The sequence below is a fragment of the Bufo gargarizans genome, chromosome 6 (assembly GCF_014858855.1).
Source record: "Bufo gargarizans isolate SCDJY-AF-19 chromosome 6, ASM1485885v1, whole genome shotgun sequence".
Classification (NCBI taxonomy): Eukaryota; Metazoa; Chordata; class Amphibia; order Anura; family Bufonidae; genus Bufo; species Bufo gargarizans.
Window position 1 is genome coordinate 326600382 of NC_058085.1, and position 22488 is coordinate 326622869.

The 22488-nt window shown below is 46.3% G+C and overlaps 1 protein-coding gene across 1 annotated transcript in view; it reads right to left on the minus strand.

The window, feature by feature from the left end:
* SFXN2 (sideroflexin 2) overlaps positions 1-22488 on the minus strand; it is a 94806-nt gene that overhangs the window by 50921 nt on the left and 21397 nt on the right. The window contains exon 3 of the mRNA XM_044297511.1: positions 11945-12115. Coding sequence (XP_044153446.1) covers positions 11945-12115 — 171 coding nt within the window. The remainder of the gene's footprint in view (positions 1-11944; positions 12116-22488) is intronic.

Here is a 22488-nt window from a genome sequence, read left to right on the forward strand (position 1 = left end):
GGCATATCGCTAGGATATGCCCCCATTGTCTGATAGGTGCTGCTGGGACCTGCACCTACAACGAGAACAAAGCTGGGAGCGCTGTGGCTGGTTTTCCCGGGGTCTGTCCACCACCAAGCACTGCTCCCATAGAAGTGAATGGGAGCACACCGTGCATGCGAGGCCCATGCTCCCATTAATTTCTATGGAGCAGACAGCAATAGCCGAGCCAGCGCTCGACTATTTTCGGCGGCCCCATAGAAATGAATGGAGGGCAGCTGCGCATGCGCAGTGCACCCTCTGTTCATTTCCCGGCTCCGTTCTCTTTGTAGGTGCGGGTCCCAGCTGTGGGACCCGCACCTATCAGACAATGGGGGTATATCCTAGCGATATGCTCCCATTGTTTGAAATGGGAAAACCCCTTTAATGTCTCTGGGGATAATTTTGGTACTGCACAACACCGAGACCCAACCTTATCCCAAGCTTGGGGAAATGTATTAATAGTAGATAGTGAACCACAACAACCAGGGGCAAAGTCAGTGTTTCCCCGTTTTGTGGTTCATCAGGATATGTTGTATCGGGTAAACCAACTGCGGGGTGAACATATTGAACAGTTAGTGCTGCCCCAGGCTGATCGCAAACTCGTGTTAGAGTTAGCCCACCAACATGTTCTCGGGGGGCATCTGGAAATGCAGAAAACACAGGACCGGATACTACAACGGTTTTACTGGCCCAGTGTGTTTAGAGAGGTGGACGAATTCTGCAAGTCTTGCCTGACCTGCCAAGCAACTACCCCACAGCACCTTTTCCGCAGTCCCTTGGTACCTCTCCCGATTATCGAGGTACCGTTTGAGCGAGTCGCGATGGACCTAGTAGGCCCAGTACCGAAGTCCGTTAGAGGACATCAACACATCCTGGTCGTCCTAGATTACGCCACTCTGTACCCGGAGGCGGTGCCACTGCAACATACATCGGCTAAACTGATAGCTTAGGAGCTAATGGAAATGTTCTCCCGAGTGGGGCTACCTAAAGAGGTTCTGACTAACCTGGGGACCCCTTTTATGTCCAAAGTCATGAGGGAGCTCTGTAAGTTGCTGCATATCCAACAGTTAAGGACGTCTGTTTACCATCCGCAAACGGACGGTCTGGTTGAAAGGTTTAATAAAACATTAAAAACCATGTTAAAAAGGGTGGTGTCTAAAGATGGGAAGGACTGGAACCTTCTTCATTCCTATCTCATGTTTGCTGTGCGAGAGGTGCCCCAGGCCTCTACTCGGTTCTCGCCCTTTGAACTGCTATATCCGAATAGAAGTGTCCTTGAGTATGTTACCAAGATACAACAGCGGATAGAGACCGTTTTGCCTCTTGTCATGGAGCATATGGAGGCCGCTCAGCGAGCCCGGAGTCGGATCTATAATCGGCAGGCTCGGGTCCGGATCTTTAACCCGGGTGATCGGGTTTTGGTTCTGGTGCTGACCATGGACAGTAAGTTCCTGGCCAGGTGGCAGGGGCCCTATGAGGTACTTAAAAAAAATTGGAGAGGTAAATTACAAGGTACACCAGCCAGGGAGGCAAAAGCCGGAGCAGGTGTACCATGTGAATCTACTCAAACCGTGGAAAGATAGGGAAACCTGTACTGAAGACAGCCCGCGGCCAGGTTTTCTAGGGAAAGCGGTTTCGGCCCCTCTGTCTGAAGCAAGGGAAGCGGCTGCCACAGTAAGAATTGCTGACAGCCTCTCCTCTAAGCGGGCTCATGAGGCCAGGGAGTTTATTAGCCGGAACACAGATGTGTTTTCGGATCTCCCTGGACGCACTTCCACAATTTGGCATGACATTGTCACTGAGCCTCAGGCGAAAGTCAGGCTAAAACCATACCGGGTACCCGAGCCTCGGCGTCAAGCCATCTCAGAGGAAGTTGCAATGATGCTGTGGGCTAGACGTCCTTGAGGAGTTTAAAAGTGAGTGGGCTAGTCCTATAGTGCTAATACCAAAGCCGGACGTGACGTTGCGGTTCTGTAACGATTTTCGTAAACTGAACAAGATTTCCAAATTCTATGCGTATCCCATGCCCCGGGTGGATGAGCTTATCGAGAGGTTAGGCCAAGCTCGGTATTTTTCTGTTTTGGACCTCACAAAAGGGTACTGGCAGGTACCCTTAACGGAGGCTGCCAAAGAGAAAACTGCCTTTATCACACCTGAAGGGCTGTATCAGTACAAGGTGCTACCCTTTGGTCTGCATGGTGCCCCCGCCACTTTTCAACGGATTATGGACATTGTGCTGGGTCCACATCGTTGGTACGCTTCGGATTACCTGGATGATATTGTCATCTACAGTACCGATTGGGAAAGTCACCTACCCAAAGTGCAGGCTGTAGTGGACTCCCTTCGGAAGGCGGGACTAACCGCTAACCCCAAAAAATGTGCGATAGGGTTAGAGGAGACTAAATACCTGGGGTATGTCATTAGGCGCGGAGTGAACAAACCCCAAGTAAACAAAATAGAGGCGATAAGAAATTGGTCCCGACCTGTCACCACTAAACAAGTAAAGTAATTCCTAGGAATGATAGGCTATTACATTAAATATATTCCCCACTTTGCTACTGTAGCCGCGCCATTGACAGGGTTATTGAAGGAACGCAAGTCAGTGATCGTTCACTGGAATGACCAGGCGGAAGAGGCTTTCTCCGCTTTGAAGTCGGCCCTGTGTGGGTCCCCGGTTTTGGCGACGCCCGACTTCAAGCAGGAATTCATAGTGCAGACAGACGCCTCCGAAGTAGGCCTCGGTGTTGTACTGTCTCAGGAAGTCAACGGGGAGGAGCATCCTGTTGTCTTCCTAAGCCGCAAGCTCACCCCAGCCGAGATCAGGTACAGTATAGTGGAGAGAGAGTGCCTGGCTATCAAGTGGGCACTCGAGTCTCTCCGCTATTATTTGTTGGGGAGAACATTCCGCCTGGTGACTGACCACTCCCCTCTCAAGTGGATGAGCCAGGCCAAAGAGAGAAATGCCCGAGTCACCAGGTGGTTCCTGTCCTTTCAAAACTTTAAGTTCTCCGTAGAACACAGGGCAGGCCGGCTGCAGGGAAACGCGGATGCCCTGTCTCGAGTATACTGTATGTCATGTGCTTACCCCCTCAGGGTTCAACAAAGGGGGGAGATATGCAAGAAGGTACAAGGAATCATTGTGGATGAAAGATACGTGTCACCGAGGTTCCTGGCCTCGTGGAGTAAGAGACGTTTTTAATGTCTCAGCAGCAGTTGCTGTTTGACACCTAATACTTAGAATGGCTGTGTAGCTGATCTGGGATGGCTCTTACTGGGAGTAGTCAAAGTGCTGGGTGGGTGACTACTCCCCATGTTCCAGGCCAGGTTTTGCCAGGCCCAAAAAACAGCCAGCACTGCCAGGTGAGGGGGATTACCTCAGTCTGACAGTGGCACTCAGGAGGTGTGTGTGCTGTGAACTGAGGCTTGTGCCGTGCTGGAGGGCTGAGACACGTCTGTAAGGGAAACGGACCCCCTAAAAGCCTGCTATGACGTTTGAGACAGGCAACCAGGCGGGGAAATTGCTCGCTCACATAGCGCGTGCCAACACCATGGCCCCACCAGTCCTTCGTCTTCGGGGGACTGATGGTCGCATAGTGGAATCGGTTCAGGGCATTTTGCAGTGTTTACATAGCTTTTATGCGGATCTATATAGGTCGGTGGCCACGTACCCAGAAAGGGAATTAGAGACATATCTAAGTGAGGTATCCTACCCTAGGCTGAGCAGTTTGGATAGAGGCATCATGGAGGAAGATATCACCCTTGAGGAAGTGGAGAAAGCTATCATGGACTTGCCGACAGGTAAGGCCCCTGGCCCGGACGGCATTCCAGTGGGAGGTGTACTCTAGGTATAGAGAGATCCTAGGCCCACAGCTGCTGGAACTGTATAGGGCTGTGCACTCCCACGGCACTTTGCCGGAATCCATGCATGACGCCTCCATTGTCGTGATTTTGAAGCCTGGCAAGGATCCGCTGGACTGCGGATCTTATCGTCCAATTTCGCTTTTGAACTTGGACTATAAAATCCTGACTAGGATACTGGCCAACAGACTGAACAAGGTGATAACGTCTGTGATACACTCTGATCAATCTGGTTTCATGCCCGGAAGGTCCACCTCGGACAATATCAGGAGGGCGCAAGTGATCGCCCAAGTTGGAGCTGCCCAGAAAGAAAGGTGGGCTATGGCCTCTCTAGACACGGCTAAGGCTTTTGACTCCCTAGAATGGCCCTTTTTATCAGCCGTGCTGAGGGAATTTGGCTTTGGTCCCAATTTTGTTAGGTGGGTTAGTATACTGTATAATAATTCCTCTGCACGTATTCAACTCAATGGTTCATTCTCTGAAAAAATCTCTCTGCTTAGAGGTACGAGGCAGGGGTGCCCACTCTCACCTCTCTTGTTCGCTATAGCGATAGAACATCTGGCAATAAGAATTAGGCAGGATCCCGTGTTCATGGGGGTGACTGTGGGAGGCAGGGAAGATAGAATTGGGCTGTACGCAGATGATTTGATTCTGTTTATGTCTAGCCCAGAAGCATCTCTCCCGAGAGCGATTGAGGTCATTGCGTCCTTTGGGCGATTTTCTGGGCTGCATATAAACTGGGGCAAATCGGCCATTATGCCGTTATGGGACCATGACTGGCCGGATAACCACTGCAATTTACCTGTAGTGGATAGGTTCAAATATCTGGGGGTAATGATCACCAGGTTGCCACAGCTCTCATATACGTTGAATATTGATCCCTTAGAGTCGCTGTTCCAAGAGAAATTTAAAACGTGGGAGTCCCTCCCATTATCAGTTATGGGAAGACTGAATCTGGTGAAAATGGTACTATTGCCCAAGGGTTTGTACTTGCTGTCTCATGCCTGCACCCCGATCCCCCGGGGATTCTTTAGGCGCATTCACGCCATGACTGCGGCCTTTGTCTGGGGTAAAGCCAGAAGGAAGCTTTCGCTCCCAGTTCTTCAGAGATCAAAGCTGCAGGGGGGCGCTGCCCTACCTGACTTTTTCTTGTACTTCATAGCCAGTCAGTTGCGATTTCTGAGGTGCTGGGTTACCGAGGCTCCTCGGCCTAACGCTGAGGTCTTTTTGCATGAGCATCTTAAACTCCATACGCTATGGCCTGTACTAGAAGGCTTTAGATTACTACAACAGGGCGTCCTCCCGATCCATAAGCTGGCCCATCAAATATGGCAGGCGTCAAAATTAAACTCATAAGGGTTTACCCAGCGAGATTCCCATATGGGATAACTGCATGTTCCCCCATCTATCTCGGCTAGAGGGAGTATCAGAGTGGAGGAGGCATGGGATTTGCGTTCTAGGGGATGTGTTTGAGGGAGGGCAGCTGATCTCATTTTCCCAGGTACAAGATAGGTTTAGAGTACCGCGCACCCTCTTTTATAGATATCTCCAGTTGCGGCACACATTACAGGCCCAATTTCGAGGGGACGACAGGGGTATATCCAAGTACCCCATCATTGGTGTTCTGAGATCCCAGGGCCCTAGAGGGATGATATCGGCGCTTTATACTCACCTGCTAGATTGTCACATGCGCGCGACCCCTCTTGCTGTGGAGACCAAATGGAAACTGCACATACCCTCTCTGACTTCTGAGGAGTGGGAGGAGGCACTTATGGCCCCAACAAGGGTATCCCCTTCGATCAATAACAGAATGACACAGCTCTTTATTTTACACTATAGCTATCTGTCCCCCACCAGACTCCATAATATGGGGAGGCTGGATCACTCTCGGTGTCACAGATGCAGTGCGGAGGGCGCAAATTTTTGGCATATGATTTGGGATTGCCCGGGCATACACCAGTTCTGGGTGTCGATTTCGGAGGTTCTCAAGACTTTGGTCCCGCCGACACTGCAGCTGTGCTCCAAGATGTGCATTTTGGGTATAGTAGACGAAGAATCCTGGTCGCATTAGCACAGGATCTTCCTGGAAAGGACGCTGTTTTTGGCTAGAAAAGCGATTGCTCTGCGCTGGATGGGAGAGTCTCTTCCCTCGAGGGGTCAATGGCTCTCGCTGGTAAATAGTGCGATCTCCATGGAAAAGGTGGTCTATAAACACAGGGGATGCCCGCAGAAGTTTGATAGGGTCTGGTCTGAATGGTGCTCCTCACCGCTTACTTTGCACGCATCGCGCCCATAGAGGTCGACTGGGGATCCCCTGGGGCCTGCTTGGTCCTTAAGATTTTCCCCGGTGTCTAACGCGTCCTTTGACGCAAGCTGTTTTCTAGGAGCGTGTACTAGGGTTCCCTCACATCTGTAGTATATGTGTTATTGTCGTGTGTATCTCATATATGTACCCCCAGACTTGTGGAATTGCAGCATTTGTGTTACTCTGTCTATGCATTTCTGATAAGCCCCTGCATGGGCCTTTGTGATGTCATGTGTATGCCATACTTGTTTTGCTATCCTTGAATAAAACGAGTTTAAAAAAATAAATAAAAGCCTGCTATGGACTGCTGGAGGCAGAACTGCCAACAAGGCGAGTTTTGTTCTGTGGACTTTCCATTGTGTGTGAACTAACACCAAGACGGCAAAGTGACATTTTGTTTTTGCTTTATGTGTGAATAAACATGGAAGTTTGATTTAAGAACTGGTAATTTGCCTCTGTACTGCGTCTGCACACCCTGTCTACCAGAGCGAATTCCCACAGTTGCTACATGACAAAATAACGTGGTCTCAAATAGCAGGAAATGCTCAACCCCGTATGCAGTTATGCATCTATACCCGGGTGAGCAAATCCTGCACATGTGGTCCATTGCTAATGGCGATCCTCAGCAAAAAATGCATGCAATGGAGGATGCCTGCAGCGGACCACAAGTGCCACAAAAACATCCTACATCAGATAACAAAATATGTAGATGTAATTGACTATATGAAATAAACTTTTACACGAATAGGTGCACTACTGTAGTAGATGCAATCAACACAATCTGACTAAACCCTCTCACTGATGTTAAAATGAGACTTTAGCCAATATATCATTATATGAAGGACATACCGGAGCCCGCGCACCACGTCAAGGTATCTCAGGTGGCACGGGACCTAACGCTAACCTACCTGTGCCGTATGGGCAGTACCAGGGGCCAGTGGGCGAATTACAGGAGCTTAAGGTCCGACTCACAGCAAACAGCTCCCCGTTACCTCCAGTGTGAAACCACACATACAATGGGAGGAGGAAGGAGGCTGTGAGTCCCACCAAAGGCTGACTGATATGACGCAGGCCTCACAGGTGCACCAAATGTAGCCTATAGATGAAAATCAAGGCACATTCAAATTTGGAGTTTATTCACCTTCAAGCACACATATACAAACTACATAACAAAATAACGTGGTCTCAAAAAGCAGGAAATGCTCAACCCCGTATGCAGTTATGCATCTATACCCAGGGGAGCAAATCCTACAAATGTGGTCCGTTGCTAATGGCGATCCCTAGCAATGGAGGATGCCCGCAGAGGACCACAAGTGCCACAAAAACATCCTACACCAGATAACAAAATGTGTGGATGTAATTGACTATATGAAATAAACTTTTACACGAATAGGTGCACTACTGTGGTGGATGCAATCTATCTCCTCCCATTGTATGTGTGGTTTCACACTGGAGGTAACGGGGAGCTGTTTGCTGCGAGTCGGACCTTACGCTCCTGTAATTCGCTCACTGGCCCCTGGTACTGCCCATACGGCACAGGTAGGTTAGCGTTAGGTCCTGTGCCACCTGAGATACCTTGCCATGGTGAGCTGGCTCTGGTATGTCCTTCATATAAAGGATATATTGGCTAAAGTCTCATTTTAACATCAGTGTGAGGGTTTAGTCAGATTGTGTTGATTGCATCCCATACAGTAGTGCACCTATTCGTGTAAAAGTTTATTTTATATAGTCAATTACATCCACACATTTTGTTATCTGGTGTAGGATATTTTTGTGGCACTTGTGGTCCGCTGCGGGCATCCTCCATTGCATGCATTTTTTGCTGTCTTTGTTGCCAATAACAACCAATCACAGAGAAGCTTTCATTTTTGAAGAGCAGAATCTGAAATGAAAGCCGCGCTGTGATTGGTTGCTATAGGAGACAAAGACAGGCGCTCTCTGATAGTCTATCGACCATATGTATGTAGCCTCCTAATGAAGATATGGACAGAAAACAGATTGTCAGCAGGATTTCCATTCCCAAAGTTAAAATATTACACATTTTGGTTAAAGTCAACACCACTAGTAAATGCTGAGATCGCTACCAGACAATATGGCCAATGATTAACTGTGCCGTGAGAAGGGAGCTGTGGGCCGACATCTGATAAACAGCTGGGTATACATGGAGGACTCGCATAACATGTCTTTATCCCATAACCGACCCCGTTAGGTCAACATATGACAGATATTGATTTAATTAGCAAATTAGACAGCGCCGCAAGCAGCTAGAAAAGGCGCGCGTCTGGTCAACTAGACTAGACTAACAGGAATACGAGCAGTGAAAAGTTTTTTGCACTGAAAGTGGCCATTTACAGTATGAACCGTAGAACCCATCCCCCTTATACACCCATGTTAAAAACATATACCACATGGTAAAAAAGTTTACTGGATGCTTATATGGCGCTATTACATGCTGCTAAAAACGTGAAGCCCTACTAGACATGGCGAACATGGTGTTGAACTGTTCATCAGGCAAAAAAGAGGCTATGGGTCTATTTAACGGATGCGTTGGGAGCTTTCCTAAACAGACACTAATGATACAGTGTGAAAAGACCCTGAGATTTTAGGGAATATATGAAAGTGATGGCATATCACAGCAATATGCCATCACTTCCTAATTGGTGGGCAATGAACTACTAGGATCCTCACAGATCCTCAGAAAGAAGCAGGCGCAGGGATGCTAAAAGGGGTTGTACAGAAAAAGAGAAACATGGCTGCTTTTTCCCCACACAAAGCACCAGACCTATCCACGGGTTGCCTCTGGTATTAAAGGGGGTTGTGTCACTTCAGCAAATGGCATTTATCATGTAGACAAAGTTAAAACAAGCCACTTACTAATGTATTGTAATTATCCATATTGTTTCCTTTGCTGGCTAGATTAATTTTGTAATTTTAGTACTTTTAGTACTCACCCTCCCCGGTCTTCCTTGCTGGAGCCGGCGTTTCACTGTCCTGATCTGAGGTCTGATGGGGGTCTAACATTGCAGGCTGATCTGAGGTCTGATGGGGGTCTAACATTTAAGGCTGATCTGAGGTCTGATGGGGTTCTGACAATGTGGGCTGATCTGAGGTTTGATGGGGTTCTGATATGGAGGGCTGATCTGAGGTCTGATGCGGTTCTGACATGGAGGGCTGATGTGATGTCCTGATAAGGGAGCCTGATCTGTTGTCCTGATATTTATGGGGGTCTGATCTGAGGATCTGATATGAGGTCTGATGAAAAATATTTTTTTCTTATTTTCCTCCTCTTAAACCTGGGGTGCATCTTATCATCGGGTGCATCTTATAAAGTGAAAAATATGGTATATAAAAGGATGAACAAATTGATTCTACAGGTTCAGAGAGAGAGAGACCAGTATGCTACTCAGTGTTTCTTCACAATATATGAGTTGTCTGGGGGGAGGGGGGTCTTTCTCATTTTGGAGAGCGCCTAGTATCCAGATTACGTGTTTGGAGTATTGTAGACCAGGCAATGCCCCTCTGGGTTTCGAGGAAAGATATTTAAACTAACTTTCCTAAGCCTATCTGATGGCAGCAGATGTAAGAGATGCTAATTTTCATATATTTTTCACAGAAATCCAGAGGAACATTGGGTTACAATACTCCTCATGGATACTACCCGTATGCCCTCCATAAGAAGAAACTGTACCCAAACCAAGGCCTCTCAGACAAAAAAGCTAAGATTCTTTGCTCAGCTCTGTTAAAGGGTAATGTCTCACTCTCTCTGTCTACATATACACATTCACCCACCCATATAGACAGTGCTACAGATACACTACCATATAACGTTCACCTTTCACCAGTATACAGTAGAAAGCATTATATACAGACCATATACTGCATGTAACACAAGCCAGAGGAGGCGAGCAGTGCAGATGAGCCAGGAGTAGTTGCGGCACAAGGGGGAAGTTTTAACCATGTTCCCCCCGCTGCACCCTGTCTTGTGTGCAGTGGGTGTATAATTCTTTACAGCTAAGGGTTTGCTGCAGTTGTGTCCAGTATATACATTCCTTTATAAGCCAAATATATCAGCATCCCTAGGATTGCTAAAGCTAAAATGTATCACAGTAAGTCATGTCTATCAGTTTAGAGTCCAGACTGTTTCACTTAAAATTGCCTAGACTGGTTACAATGGTAACATACCTTCAGCTATGAGAAGTATTAGCTCTCAGGCTACATTCACATGGTGGATTTTGACTCAAATTACGCCGTGGTTTCTGCCACAGTTGCTCAACTTCAATGCTGCATTGAATGGAGCTGAACTGCAAGCAGACACCCGCCGTGGCTTCAAGCGGTGTCCTTTTGGACACCGTGCCAATAAGGGACATATCTATTCTTGCGCTGGTTGTAACTTTAATCCGCTTGCCCACGGACTGCAGCACTGCCTCACCGTGAAAACAGGTGGACACCACACGGCTGCAGCTGGAATTTTGATGCATATCCACGCCAAACTTCTGGCAGCAAATTCCTCCCTATGAAGTGGCTTTCAAGGAGTTTTTTGGCATCTTAATGTAGACAAGAATGCTCTAATAACAGACAGCATGAAAATGGTGAAAGCCCGAAATGGCATAAAAAATTACACAAAGACTAAGCATTCTTTACATAGAAACGGAAAACCATTTTACAGATGTAGTAGAGTTAACGCACATGCTTAACTCACAATGAGTTAAGAAATTTGAGTTAAGAGTTTAAGTGTTAACTCTGCTACATCCATAATTCCCCCTTACTCATACTAGTACTACCTTTGGCTTGTCATATCTAGAGACTCTAGGATGAATGTAAGTCCCTGACCCTCCTAACACAAATGTTTCTGAGGAATTGTTGGGTTTTCTTCAGAAACTTGCCCTTTAGATGATAGTAGCCACCGGTATGATGGAGGAATGGATGGGCAAATAATTTGATAATAACATAATAACCAAAAACTTGATAACATTCATGAAATTAGTTGTAGGAGAATAGAAAACATGTCTGCTTTCTTCCAGAAACTGCGCCACTGTGGTCAGTGGCCAATGATGTGGTATTGCTGCTAAGCCCTATTCACTTGAATTGGAGTTAAAGGGGTTGTCCCATCTGGACATATATGGCACATCGACAGGATATGCCCTAAATGTCTGATAGGTGCGAATCCTACATATGTGACCCACTCATACCTCAAGAACTCCACCATGAATGGTGGATCCTCTCTATTCACTGCTATGGGATTTTCATAGGTAGCCTACCTAGCATGCTTGGCTATTTTTGGAAGGCCCATAGAAGTGAATGGAGAGGCCGTCCTACCTGTGCAGCCATCCCTCCATTCACGGCTATGGGACTTCTGAAAATAGCCAAGGCAGTTCTCAGCAATTTCTGAAGTCTCACTGCAGATAAGAGAGAGAAAGCCATTATGCACAAGCAGCTTGCTCTCCATTCACCGACCCCATTCTTTAGATAAAAGCGGGTACCAGAGGTTGGACCTACAGCTATCAGACATTTATGACATATCCTATTGATATGTCATAAATGTCCATATGGGACAACCTCTTTAACTGCAATACAAGGCACAACCCATGGACAAGAATGGTGCTGTCTCTAGAAAAAAGTAGCCATGTCTTTCCTATTTCATACAACCCATTCAATCACATGCACCATTTATGATTTCATGTTGGCCAAACTGATTGACAGTTCTGGCTATAGTCATTTCATGTCATGGTAGAATGGGTGAATCCATAAAAATGATTGTACCTGTAAAACTGTAGCATGCATCCGGTGATCGCCATCCCTCCTGGAACCTGGAAAGACATTCTTCCGATTAGGTTCATCTTGTCGCCAGTGTCAGGGTGGAAGGCAGAGTCGTATAGCTTCTTGGCGTAATGAAGTTGCTCCACGCTGGTGCCGGGTGGCGTGACACCTGCTCTGAACACAGAATACACTGTCAAATCTAGTCCAAGCACAGCAATAAATCAAGAATCTACCGTATATCATGAATAAATTAGGTGCATTTGGAAGTTGCCACTCCATTTTACCCCCCTAAGGTGGAACCAAAAGTGGTAACAATTTGCAGGAAGACAATATAAAAACTTGTATTGCTAGATATATCTCTTATATATATAAAAATGAGTTTCTGTCTGTCCCAACGTCTGTCTGTCTGTTCTTTATGCGCGACCAAACAACAGATCCGATCTTCACCAAATTGGGCACACATTTACATCAGGTGTCCAGGAAGGTTTTAGCCCGTCTCAGCTCTCTAGGATGTGCCGTTTCTGAGATATTCCGAAAAAATGACCTGCATTAGCCAAAAAAAAGTCTCTCTCTTCATATCCCAACTGCCATACATACGGTCACATGTCTCTTATCAGCCAATAAAAGCTCACAGGCTCTTAGTCTACACATACACACAGTTTTGCTCCAGGTTTCCATAACAACCCAGCCATTTTTCTTCACTGCTGTAGGGCAGCTTTAGGCTAGGGCTACACGACGACATGTGTTGTGGGACAATATATCTCACGACACATAGGGCACAACTACACTGAGACAGTGAATTTTTATAATGATAGTCTATGGTGTTGCACTGCGACATGTGACTGTGACGCGACAGTCATAGAAAAAATCCATCTTGGATGGATTTTTTGCGAGTGTCGTATTGCAGTCGCAGCACGTCGCAGTGCGACACCATAGCCTATCATTATAAAAATTGTTGTACAACATTGGTGCGACAAAATGTCACGCGACATATGTCGTCGTGTAGCCCTAGCCTTAAAGGGGCAGGGCGCTGTGGAGGTCACTGTTAAGGGGGCAGGGGCCACTATTAAAAGGGCAGCTGCTGTGGAGGTCACTGTTAAGGGGGCAGGGGCCACTATTAAATGAGCAGCTGCTGTGGAGCTCACTGTTAAAGGGGCGGGCACTGTGGAGGTCACTGTTAAAGGGGTGTTCACTGTGGATGTTACTGTTAAGGGGGCAGGCCGATGTGCAGGTCACTGTTAAAGGGGCGGGCACTGTTAAGGGGCAGGGGCCACTATTAAAGGGGCAGCTGCTGTGGAGGTCACTGTTAAGTCAGCAGGGCACTGTGAGGTCACTGTTAAGGGAGCGGGGTACTGTGGAGGTCAATGTCAAGGGAGTGGGGTACTGTGGAACTCACTGTTAAAGGGGCGGGCTGCTGTGAAGGTCAAAGTTAAGGGTATGGGCTGTTGTAGAAGTCCCATTTTAAGGAGGCAGGGCACTGTGGGGGGGGGGGGAGTCAGTGTTAAGAGGCAAGGGGCTGTGGAGTTCACTGTTAAGGGGGTGGTGTACTGTAGAGGTCACGGTTATGGGGGATAATGTCGATATCTTTTAACGACACACAGAAATATTAAATGAATATATATTTATTATATATACAGACTAGCTGAAGGACTAGCTTCGCTCAGGTATATTTAATCTATTTAATTTAATGTTTGTGTGTGTCGTTAAAAGATATCAACACTATCCACTATAACTGTAACATCTACAGCACCCCGCCCCCTTAACAGTGACCTCCACAGCCCCCAACCCTTAACAATGACCCCCCACACAGTGCCCCATCCCTTAAAATTGGACCTCCACAGCCGCCCACCCTCTTAACTTTGACCTTTACAGCAGCCTTCCCCTTTAACAGTGAGTTTTTACAGCACACCACCCCATTGACAGCGACCTCCACAGGGGCCCGCCCCCTTAACAGTGTCCTTTACTGGATTGGGGGCGTGTCCAGCTCACTCTAAGACAGCAGCTCTGAACTATCTGAGTGTGAGCTGCAGGGAGAAAGTCACCCTCCCTCCCACCTCTGCAGCTGACAGAAGTTGATTTTTACCTTCATTTTTTCAATCCCCGTCGGCTCAGGAGTGGGGGCATGGCCTAACCGAATAAGGGGCATAGCTTAGCGGGACCTGAGGGCGTGGTTTTACATCTTTTGAGGGTGGACACATTGTGGCAGGGGGCGTGTCTGGGCTCCTTCCTGCAAGAGTGAGGCCCCTCTGGGCACCTTACTGGCTCATTTGCATACCAAATAAACTGGATTTTCAGAGGATAAAAACATCTATTGATGGAACAAAGGCACATCTGGAAATAAGGTACTAAGTGCTATTAGGCCATGGCTTCACTTCAATAGCGATTATCTTGGTGACAGATTTCCTTTAAAGCTCTCCTATAGCAGTGAAGATAAATGGCTGATGGAGACCTAGAGTAAAACTGTATAAGTGGAGGCTGGAGGACCTGTGAGCTTCTATTGGCTGATAAGGGTCATGTGACCAATCTTCTATTGGCTAATGCATTTTTGGGGGAATCTCTCGGGAACGGTACATCCTAGAGAGCTGAGACCTGGTCTAAAACCTTCCCGGACACCTGATGTACCTGTGTGCCAAATTTCGGGATTGTAAATGAGACGGTGCAGATTCCTTTAGCGGACATACATGTATACACACACTCAGCTTTATATATTAGATGGTAGAAGTAAGGCAGCAAGTTTGGGGACCCTATGGATTAATTGCTTTCTTCTGGCCTTTTCATTTTATAGGAGTTACAAAAAGCCACCTACTACATCACATATGTGATGCAAAATGAATCTTAAAAACTAAATGGAAGGAGAGAAGCAGCCTTAAAATTATTTCTAGAGAGCTATAAGCCTAAAAACAAGCCGTTCCAGAGGGATAATTTTTGGAGGGTTGTCTGACAGCGTACATTTTTTTGATAAAGGGCAGAACAGTATAAACATTTTTTATAAAAGCATTACCTCACCAATCCCCCACGGCTGCCTTTCCTAAGCTTACCGTGTCTTCACTGGTTTCCTCTTCCTGGTTCGGTCCGCCATAGGGTTAGCGAGGGTCTCCTGCCATTTCCTGTAGATATCCCACCGGACAACCCTTTTAACCTTCTAACAGTCAGGTTAAAATTGGAAAAACCCTTCCAAAAATGTAACTTTTTTATTGTAGATTTTTAATGTGTGTCTGCAGTAAATCTTGTTGGCTCACAACTCAGGGGACACTTTTTCATTTTTAACCCCTTTGTGACATAATTAATTTTAGCCTTAAGGACCAATAATATTTCCCCCCTTTGTTTTCTAGCAGTCATAACTTTTAATTTTTTTCTTATAATTTTTTTTTTTTTTTACTTTGCAGGATTAGTTGTATTTTTTTTTTTTTTTAGGAACCATATTGGGGTGTATATATATATATATATATATATATATATATATATATATATATAGTGATTAAATAACTTATTATTTTATTTTTAGGGGGGGGGATAAAAAAAACCTGAAATTTTTACATTATTTTGGGGAAATTATTTACGGCGTTCACTGTGTGGTAAAAATAACATAACTTTATTATGCAGTCACCATAATGATGATAATGCCACATTTCTATATATTTTCACTATTTTTTTACTGCTTTTCCTTGGGCAAAACGGTTAGGTGGTTAAAGGGATATTCCAGGATTGTCCTATTAGTAGCCTATCCTCTTTATAGGACATGAATATCTGATTGGTGGAGGTCCGACTCCCGCACCCCTGCCAATCAGCTGTTTCAGGGTAGTTCCAGTGCTGGAAGTTGGAGCCGGGACTACACAACTCTGTCCACTGTGTAGTGGATGATGCTATTGCATTGCTGCTCCCACTGAATGGGAGCAGTCCTGCAGTTACCAGCGCCATACATTACACAACGGACAGCTGATCAGCAGGGGTGCGTGGTGTCAGATATTGATTACCTATTTTTTTTTATTACTTATTTATATAGCGCTGACATACCGTATTCTGTGGCGCTTTACAGACCTTATCATCCCGCGCTGTCTTTGGAGAATGGGAGGAAACTGGAGAACCCGGAGGAAACCCACACAAACACAGGGAGAACATACAGACTCCATGCAGATGTTGTCCATGGTTGGATTTGAACATAGGACCCCAGAGCTGCAAGTCACCAGTGATAATCTCAGAAAACCAAACACACACGTATGACACAATCTTGCAATTGTATATTTTATCTCCAGCTTCATGAATAAAGAGCAAACAATCCCATTTATTACATTAAACCCAGCGTAGAATTCATAAAGTGCAAAAGTCCGTAGAAACAAATATTTAAGGCCTCATGCACACGACCATTGTTGTGTTCCATTCCGCAAAATGGGGTTCCGTTGTTCCGTGATCCGTTTTTGTTTCCGTGTGTCTTCCTTTATTTTTGGAGGATCACCAGACATGAAGGAAAGTAAAAAAAAAAATCTAAGACATGTTGGCCATGCAAATGATAGGAAAAAAACGGACGCGGACGACAATCTTGTGTGCCTCCGTGTTTTTTAGCGGTCCCATTGGCTTGAATGGGTCCGCGAACCGTTTTCCGCGAAAAATAATAGGACAGGTTATATTTTTTTGACGAACTGGAACCACGGAACACGGACGACAAACCGTGCACTAGCCGAGTTTTCAACGGACCCATTGAAAGTCAATGGGTCCGCAGAAAATCACGAAAAACGGTACAACAGACACAGAATAAAACAACGGTCGTGTGCATGAGGCCTATAGGGGTTTTCTGAGACTTAAATACTGATGAGCTATCCTCAGGATAGGTCATTAGTACCTGATCGGTGGAGGCCCGACACCCAGGACCCTCGCCGATCAGCTGTTTTAGAAGGCACCGGTGCTCTTGTGAGCATTGCGGCCGTCTCCATGCTCCCGAAGCACAGCGCCGTACATTTGATAGCAGCTTTGCTTGGTATCACGCACATCCCCATTCACTTCTATGGGGCTGAGGTGTGCCTAGACCATGTCACACGGCCTAGGAAAAACTGGAAAAGGCCGCGGCGCTACTTTGAGCACCGGTGCCTTTTCAAATAGCTGATTGGTGGGGTCCTGAGTGTCGGACCCCCACCAATCAGATACTGATGACCAATCCTGAGTATTAAAGTCTAGGAAAAGCCCTTTAACAGTACAATGTAAGGAGAGACAGTTCACATGGAGGTGGAGGGCAGGCGTGCCCACATGCTGTAACGTTTCTGGGACCATGCCCCCTTTCTCAAGCAAGTGAACTGACTCTCCATGTCAACTGGGCAGCACAGTGGCTCAGTGGTTAGCATTCGGGTCCTGGGTTTGAATTCGACCAAGGACAATATCTGCATGGAGTATGTATGTTCTACCCGTACTTGCATGGGTTTCCATTGGGGACAGTGTGATACAAATGTCTGTAAAGCGCTGTAAAATATGTCAGCGCTTCATAAATGCGTAAAATAAATAAATAAACCGTCTCCTTACATTGAACTGTTAAAGGGATTGTCCCAGGAAAAATATTCTACAGTTTTCAAACCAGCACCTGGATTTGAATACTTTTGTAATTGCATTTATTGCATGTAGGGCTGCAGTAAACGATTATTTTAGTAATCGAGTATTCTATCGATTATTTTTTACAATTAAATCGAGTAATCTAATAAGAAAAAAATGAATTAATAGACTGTTTTCCTTTATAAAAACTCATCAGACCCCCTGCCATCAGTCCCCAACACCCTTTGTTCCCCTCTGTGCGATCATTCCAAGTGCATCAGTTCCCCCCAGTGCCATCAGCTCCACTATCCCCCAGTGCCATCAGCTCCACTATCCCCCAGTGCTTTCAGCTCTCCCCCACCCCAGTGCCATCAGCTCCACTATCCCCCAGTTCCATCAGCTCCCCCCTATGACATCAGCTCCGTTCCCCCAGTGCCTTCAGCTTTCCAACCCCAGTGCCATCAGCTGCCACCCCAGTGCACAGCTTGCCCCACCCAAGTGCCACCAGCTTGCCCTACTCAAGTGCCACCAGCTTGGCCCCCACAAGTGCCACCAGCTTGCCCCCTTAGTGCCACCAGATTGCCCCCCCCAGTGGCTCCAGCTTGGCCCCCTTAGTGCCACTAGATTGCCCCCCCCAGTGGCTCCAGCTTGGCCCCCCTAGTGGCTCCAGCTTGCCCCCTCAGTGCCATCAGATGTGAATCAGCCCTAAGTGGAGATGTTTAGTAGCATTCATTACTGCACAAGGGGGGTCACGTTCTATTGAATCATTTTCCTCAAAAATATAAATGACCAGACTTCCGGACGCGGGACATTGCATATGGCCGCATCTTAAGAGCGCTCCTCATCCAGTTCTGGTGAATCCACTCACACAGGGGCATTTCTAGCCAATCTACCTAGCTGTTTGCTAGGCGTTTGTTGGAGTGTGGGAGGAGGCGAGGAGAGCTCCCCACTTCATATTCCTGGGACCCAGGGTGTTGTGAAGAACACGGCCACACTGACCCACTTGAAGACGCCATTACCTCTCTTATTTTTGGAACTACTATGTATTTATTGGTATCTTCACTGCTTCTGGTCACCATCTCCAGCGCGACAGTACTTACCTTTCCTGTAGGGGCACCGCTCCACAGCTCCTCCATCTTCTTCTCTACGCGCTGCACTGTTGTCCTGACGTCACACAGTGTCACAGTGCGCGCTTACGTGCAATCGCTTCACTCCCGCTCCGTGGTCACATGACAAACCAATCCTCAATGCAAAAAATTTGCATCGAGGATTTTTTGTGTCGAATTACTCGATTTAAATTGAGTAATCGTTTCAGCCCTAATTGCATATAATTAAAAATTAACATAGCCACTGAGTTATTCAATAAAATGTATCTGTATAGCGCCACCTGCAGTTTAGTTTTTTTTATTTCTTTGACCTGCTCACTTTCCTCCTTTAACTGCCTCCTGAGCTGTGATAGGGCCAGATCTGCTGCAGAATGGACACGCCCCCTGAGCTGTGATAGGAGGAGCATGGACACACACCCTGAGCTGCAGCAGAGAAGACACTCCCCTGAGCTGTCAGCTTGATCTAAATCTAGCAGAGCAATGAATGGGGAGATCTCTGGATCCATGTGAGGTACAGGGCTGGTTCTAGCTTTGTTAGAAAGAGGTTGTCATGTCCTATATGATGTCTGATTTTCATTTTTTACATAAGTCATGGGATAAGACCCTTTAAGTACAGGGGCAGACTGGGAAATTAAAATGGCCCTGGAAAAAAACTAAAAGTGGCCCCCATGTTGCAAGCAGGTTCAAATTGATAGAAGGCAGGGCAACAGAAGTGGGCAGGATCAGCTACACCATAGTGCAACACAAATGACTGCCCCAGTAGAAGTAAATATCACAGTGCAGAGCTAGATACTGGCCAAGAAGCTGTCTCTCTGTGGTGGCCATGAAAAGCTACACAGACTGTCCTCCTCCAGTTGTCTCCAATTGAGATATGGAGCCTCGGAACAGTATTTCAAAGGGTTTTCCGAGAATTTAATACTGATGACACTCGGGACCCCTGCTAATCAGCTGTTTGAGAAGGCACCGCTCAGCTATTTTCAGCAGCCCCATAGAAATGAATGGAGGGCAGCTGCGCATGCGCAGTGTGCCGTCCGACACCTTAGGCTACTTTCACAATAGAGTTTTGGCTTTCCGTTTGTGAGATCTGTCATGGGCTCTCAGAAGCAGATCAGTTTTGCCCTAATGCATTCTGAATGGAAAAGGATCCGCTCAGAATGCATCAGTTTGTCTCCGTTCAGTCTCCATTCTGCTCTAGAGGCGGACACCAAAACGCTGCTTGCAGCGTTTTACTGTCCGCCTGATGAAGCAGAGCCAAACGGATCCGTCCTGGCACACAATGTAAGTCAATGGGGACGGATCAGTTTTCTCTGACACAATCTTTCAATGGTGTTTAAGACGGATCCGTCATGGCTATAGAAGACATAATACAACCGGATCCGTAAATGACGGATGCATGCGGTTGTATTATTGTAACAGAAGTGTTTTTGCAGATCCATGACGGAGTGTTTTTGCCTTACCCGCTCCGTTCTCGGTGTAGGGACCTGAACCTATCAGACAATGGGGGCATATCCTAGCGATATGCCCCCATTGTCTGTGATGGGAATACAGCTTTAAGTATTTGTTTCTATGGACCACAGACTTTTGCACCTTATGAATTCTATGCTGGATTTAATATATGAATCCAAATAGGATTGTTTATGCATTTTATATATTGTTTATATTATTGTATAAAATATATAATTACAAGATGGTGTCACACGTGTGTTTGGTTTTCTGAGATTGCTGCATGAGATACAGCGGATCTCTCATTACACACGGAGCGCATTTATGTCCATTCTCCATTTTGGTGGTTTGACAAGTGAGACACCAGTGCTAACCACTGAGCCACCCTGAGGATAAACCATGAATAACAGAATTCTGGAATATCCCTTTAATAGCCCGCCATTATTCCCAAGTGGTTAGATTTAGATCTACGGATCCCATCGCCGTGCATTCGAATAGCAAACTGATGAAATGCTGGTTCCTGCTCCCTTTCTGCAGTGGCGAGGGTTAACTGCTTTCTGTTAATATGGCTATGCCTGAGAAGGGGGTTTGTTCCGTGATTTTAATTAGCTGAAAAGTGAATTTCTAAGTGACACAGCCTCTTTAATGGATTTCACACAAAAAGCCGATCATTAAAATCTGACAGGTTTATTGATCTGTCCCAGCGCTGGAGATGTTTGATACCCAGCTGTCCTTGTGTTGCCTAGCAACGCGCTACCTGCCTTTCATTAACTCTAAAAAGCCCAGAGCAGATTCATTTCATACCAGTCGCTGCCACGCTCTTTCCATGTACAAAACCGGTTTCCTTTGTTTTCTAGCAATTTAAAGAGGAATCTCCCTCCGTTCATTGCAGATTTCACCATATACATGATGGAACGGATCTACCATTCTTAATGCGCTAGAATTCGGGCTTATAGAGCGCCAAAAAACTAGCGCACATGTCAGGCGCAACATTTATTATCTGTTTTAAACATTTTCTATGCTTAGCTAGGCTAGAAAAGGGGGCGTGGCTTTGCCAAATATAAAAAAGAAACGCACCAGATTTATTAATGGTGCCCGCCGGTTCTTGCTGTAAGATAATAACCAGCCTTGAAATGACATAAGGAAAACATCTTTTATCAAGATGTGCCTTGTCTAAAGTAAATCTGCTCCCATATGCCTTGTACAAATGTATCGGCCGTTCCATGCATTGGGAACCGCAAATTGCATGGGCAACAACTTGAATGGGTCCGTGGTCCGTCCGTACTGCAAAAAACTAGTGCATGCACTACTTTTTTGATGTGCAGAGGCACGGACAGAAACCCCACGGAAGCACCACGGAGTTCCGTGCTTCTGTTCCGCACCGACCTTCCAGATTGCAGACCAATTCAAGTGAATGGGTCCACATCTGTGATGCGGGGTGCACGCGTCCGGTGCCTTGCATATCGTGAATCCCGCTGTCTGTGGGCTGCAATACGGGCATGGCTGGGCCCTTAAGCACAGATTCCATGACATGTCTATGCCACAGGTCAGGATGCTCAACCTGCGGCCCTCCAGCTGTTGCAAAACTATAACTTCCAGCATGCCCAGACTGCCTACAGCTATCAGCCTACAGCAGGGCATTGTGGAAGTTGTAGTTTTACAACAGCTGGAGGGCCGCTGGTTTCCCTGCTATCCCTGCAATATGGGAATTCCCAATAAAATATCAATTCTGGATCATCCATCTTAGAACAACATTTTGCCGTTCCTCTGTTATTCCTCCGAGAATAAAATGACAATTCGGTGAGGGGATTGGGCAAGATTAGAGACACAGCTCATTGTAAAAAAAAAAATATATAAAAAATGTGATTACCCTTACCGGTAATCTTTTTTCCTTGAGCCTATGACAGCACCCTTGGATAGTGTCCGTCCCCTCCTCAGGACAGGAAACAGGAAACCACAACCACTTTAAAAGGAGGGATCAACCCCCTACACGCCAGTACTATTCCAAGAACTAAGGAAACACAAACCTCTCATAACAATAAACAACTTTTCTAAAAAAATAAAATTTTCTATTTTTATAAATAAATATATATTTTTATTTTATTAATTTTTTTTATAGGGAAGGGAATTAAGCGGGTGCTGTCATAGGCTCAAGGAAAAAAAGAAGATTACCGGTAAGTGTAATCACATATTTCCCCCCTCGCCTATGACAGCACCCTTTGATCTATAAGCGAGATCAGATTAGGGAGGGACAACTGCCTGAAGGACCTTACGTCCAAATACTAGACCCTCATTAGAGGGTAACTGAAGCCTGTTATGCCTAAAGAACGTGTGAGGAGAACTCCAGGCAGCTCTACAAATTTGCTCTATGGAGGCAGAGGCCCTTTTTGCCCAGGACGTGGAGACCGCTCTAGAGTGGGCTCCAAATCCCGTAGGCGGGGAAACTCCCTTGGAGGAAAACGCTAAATGAATAGCTTGCCTTAT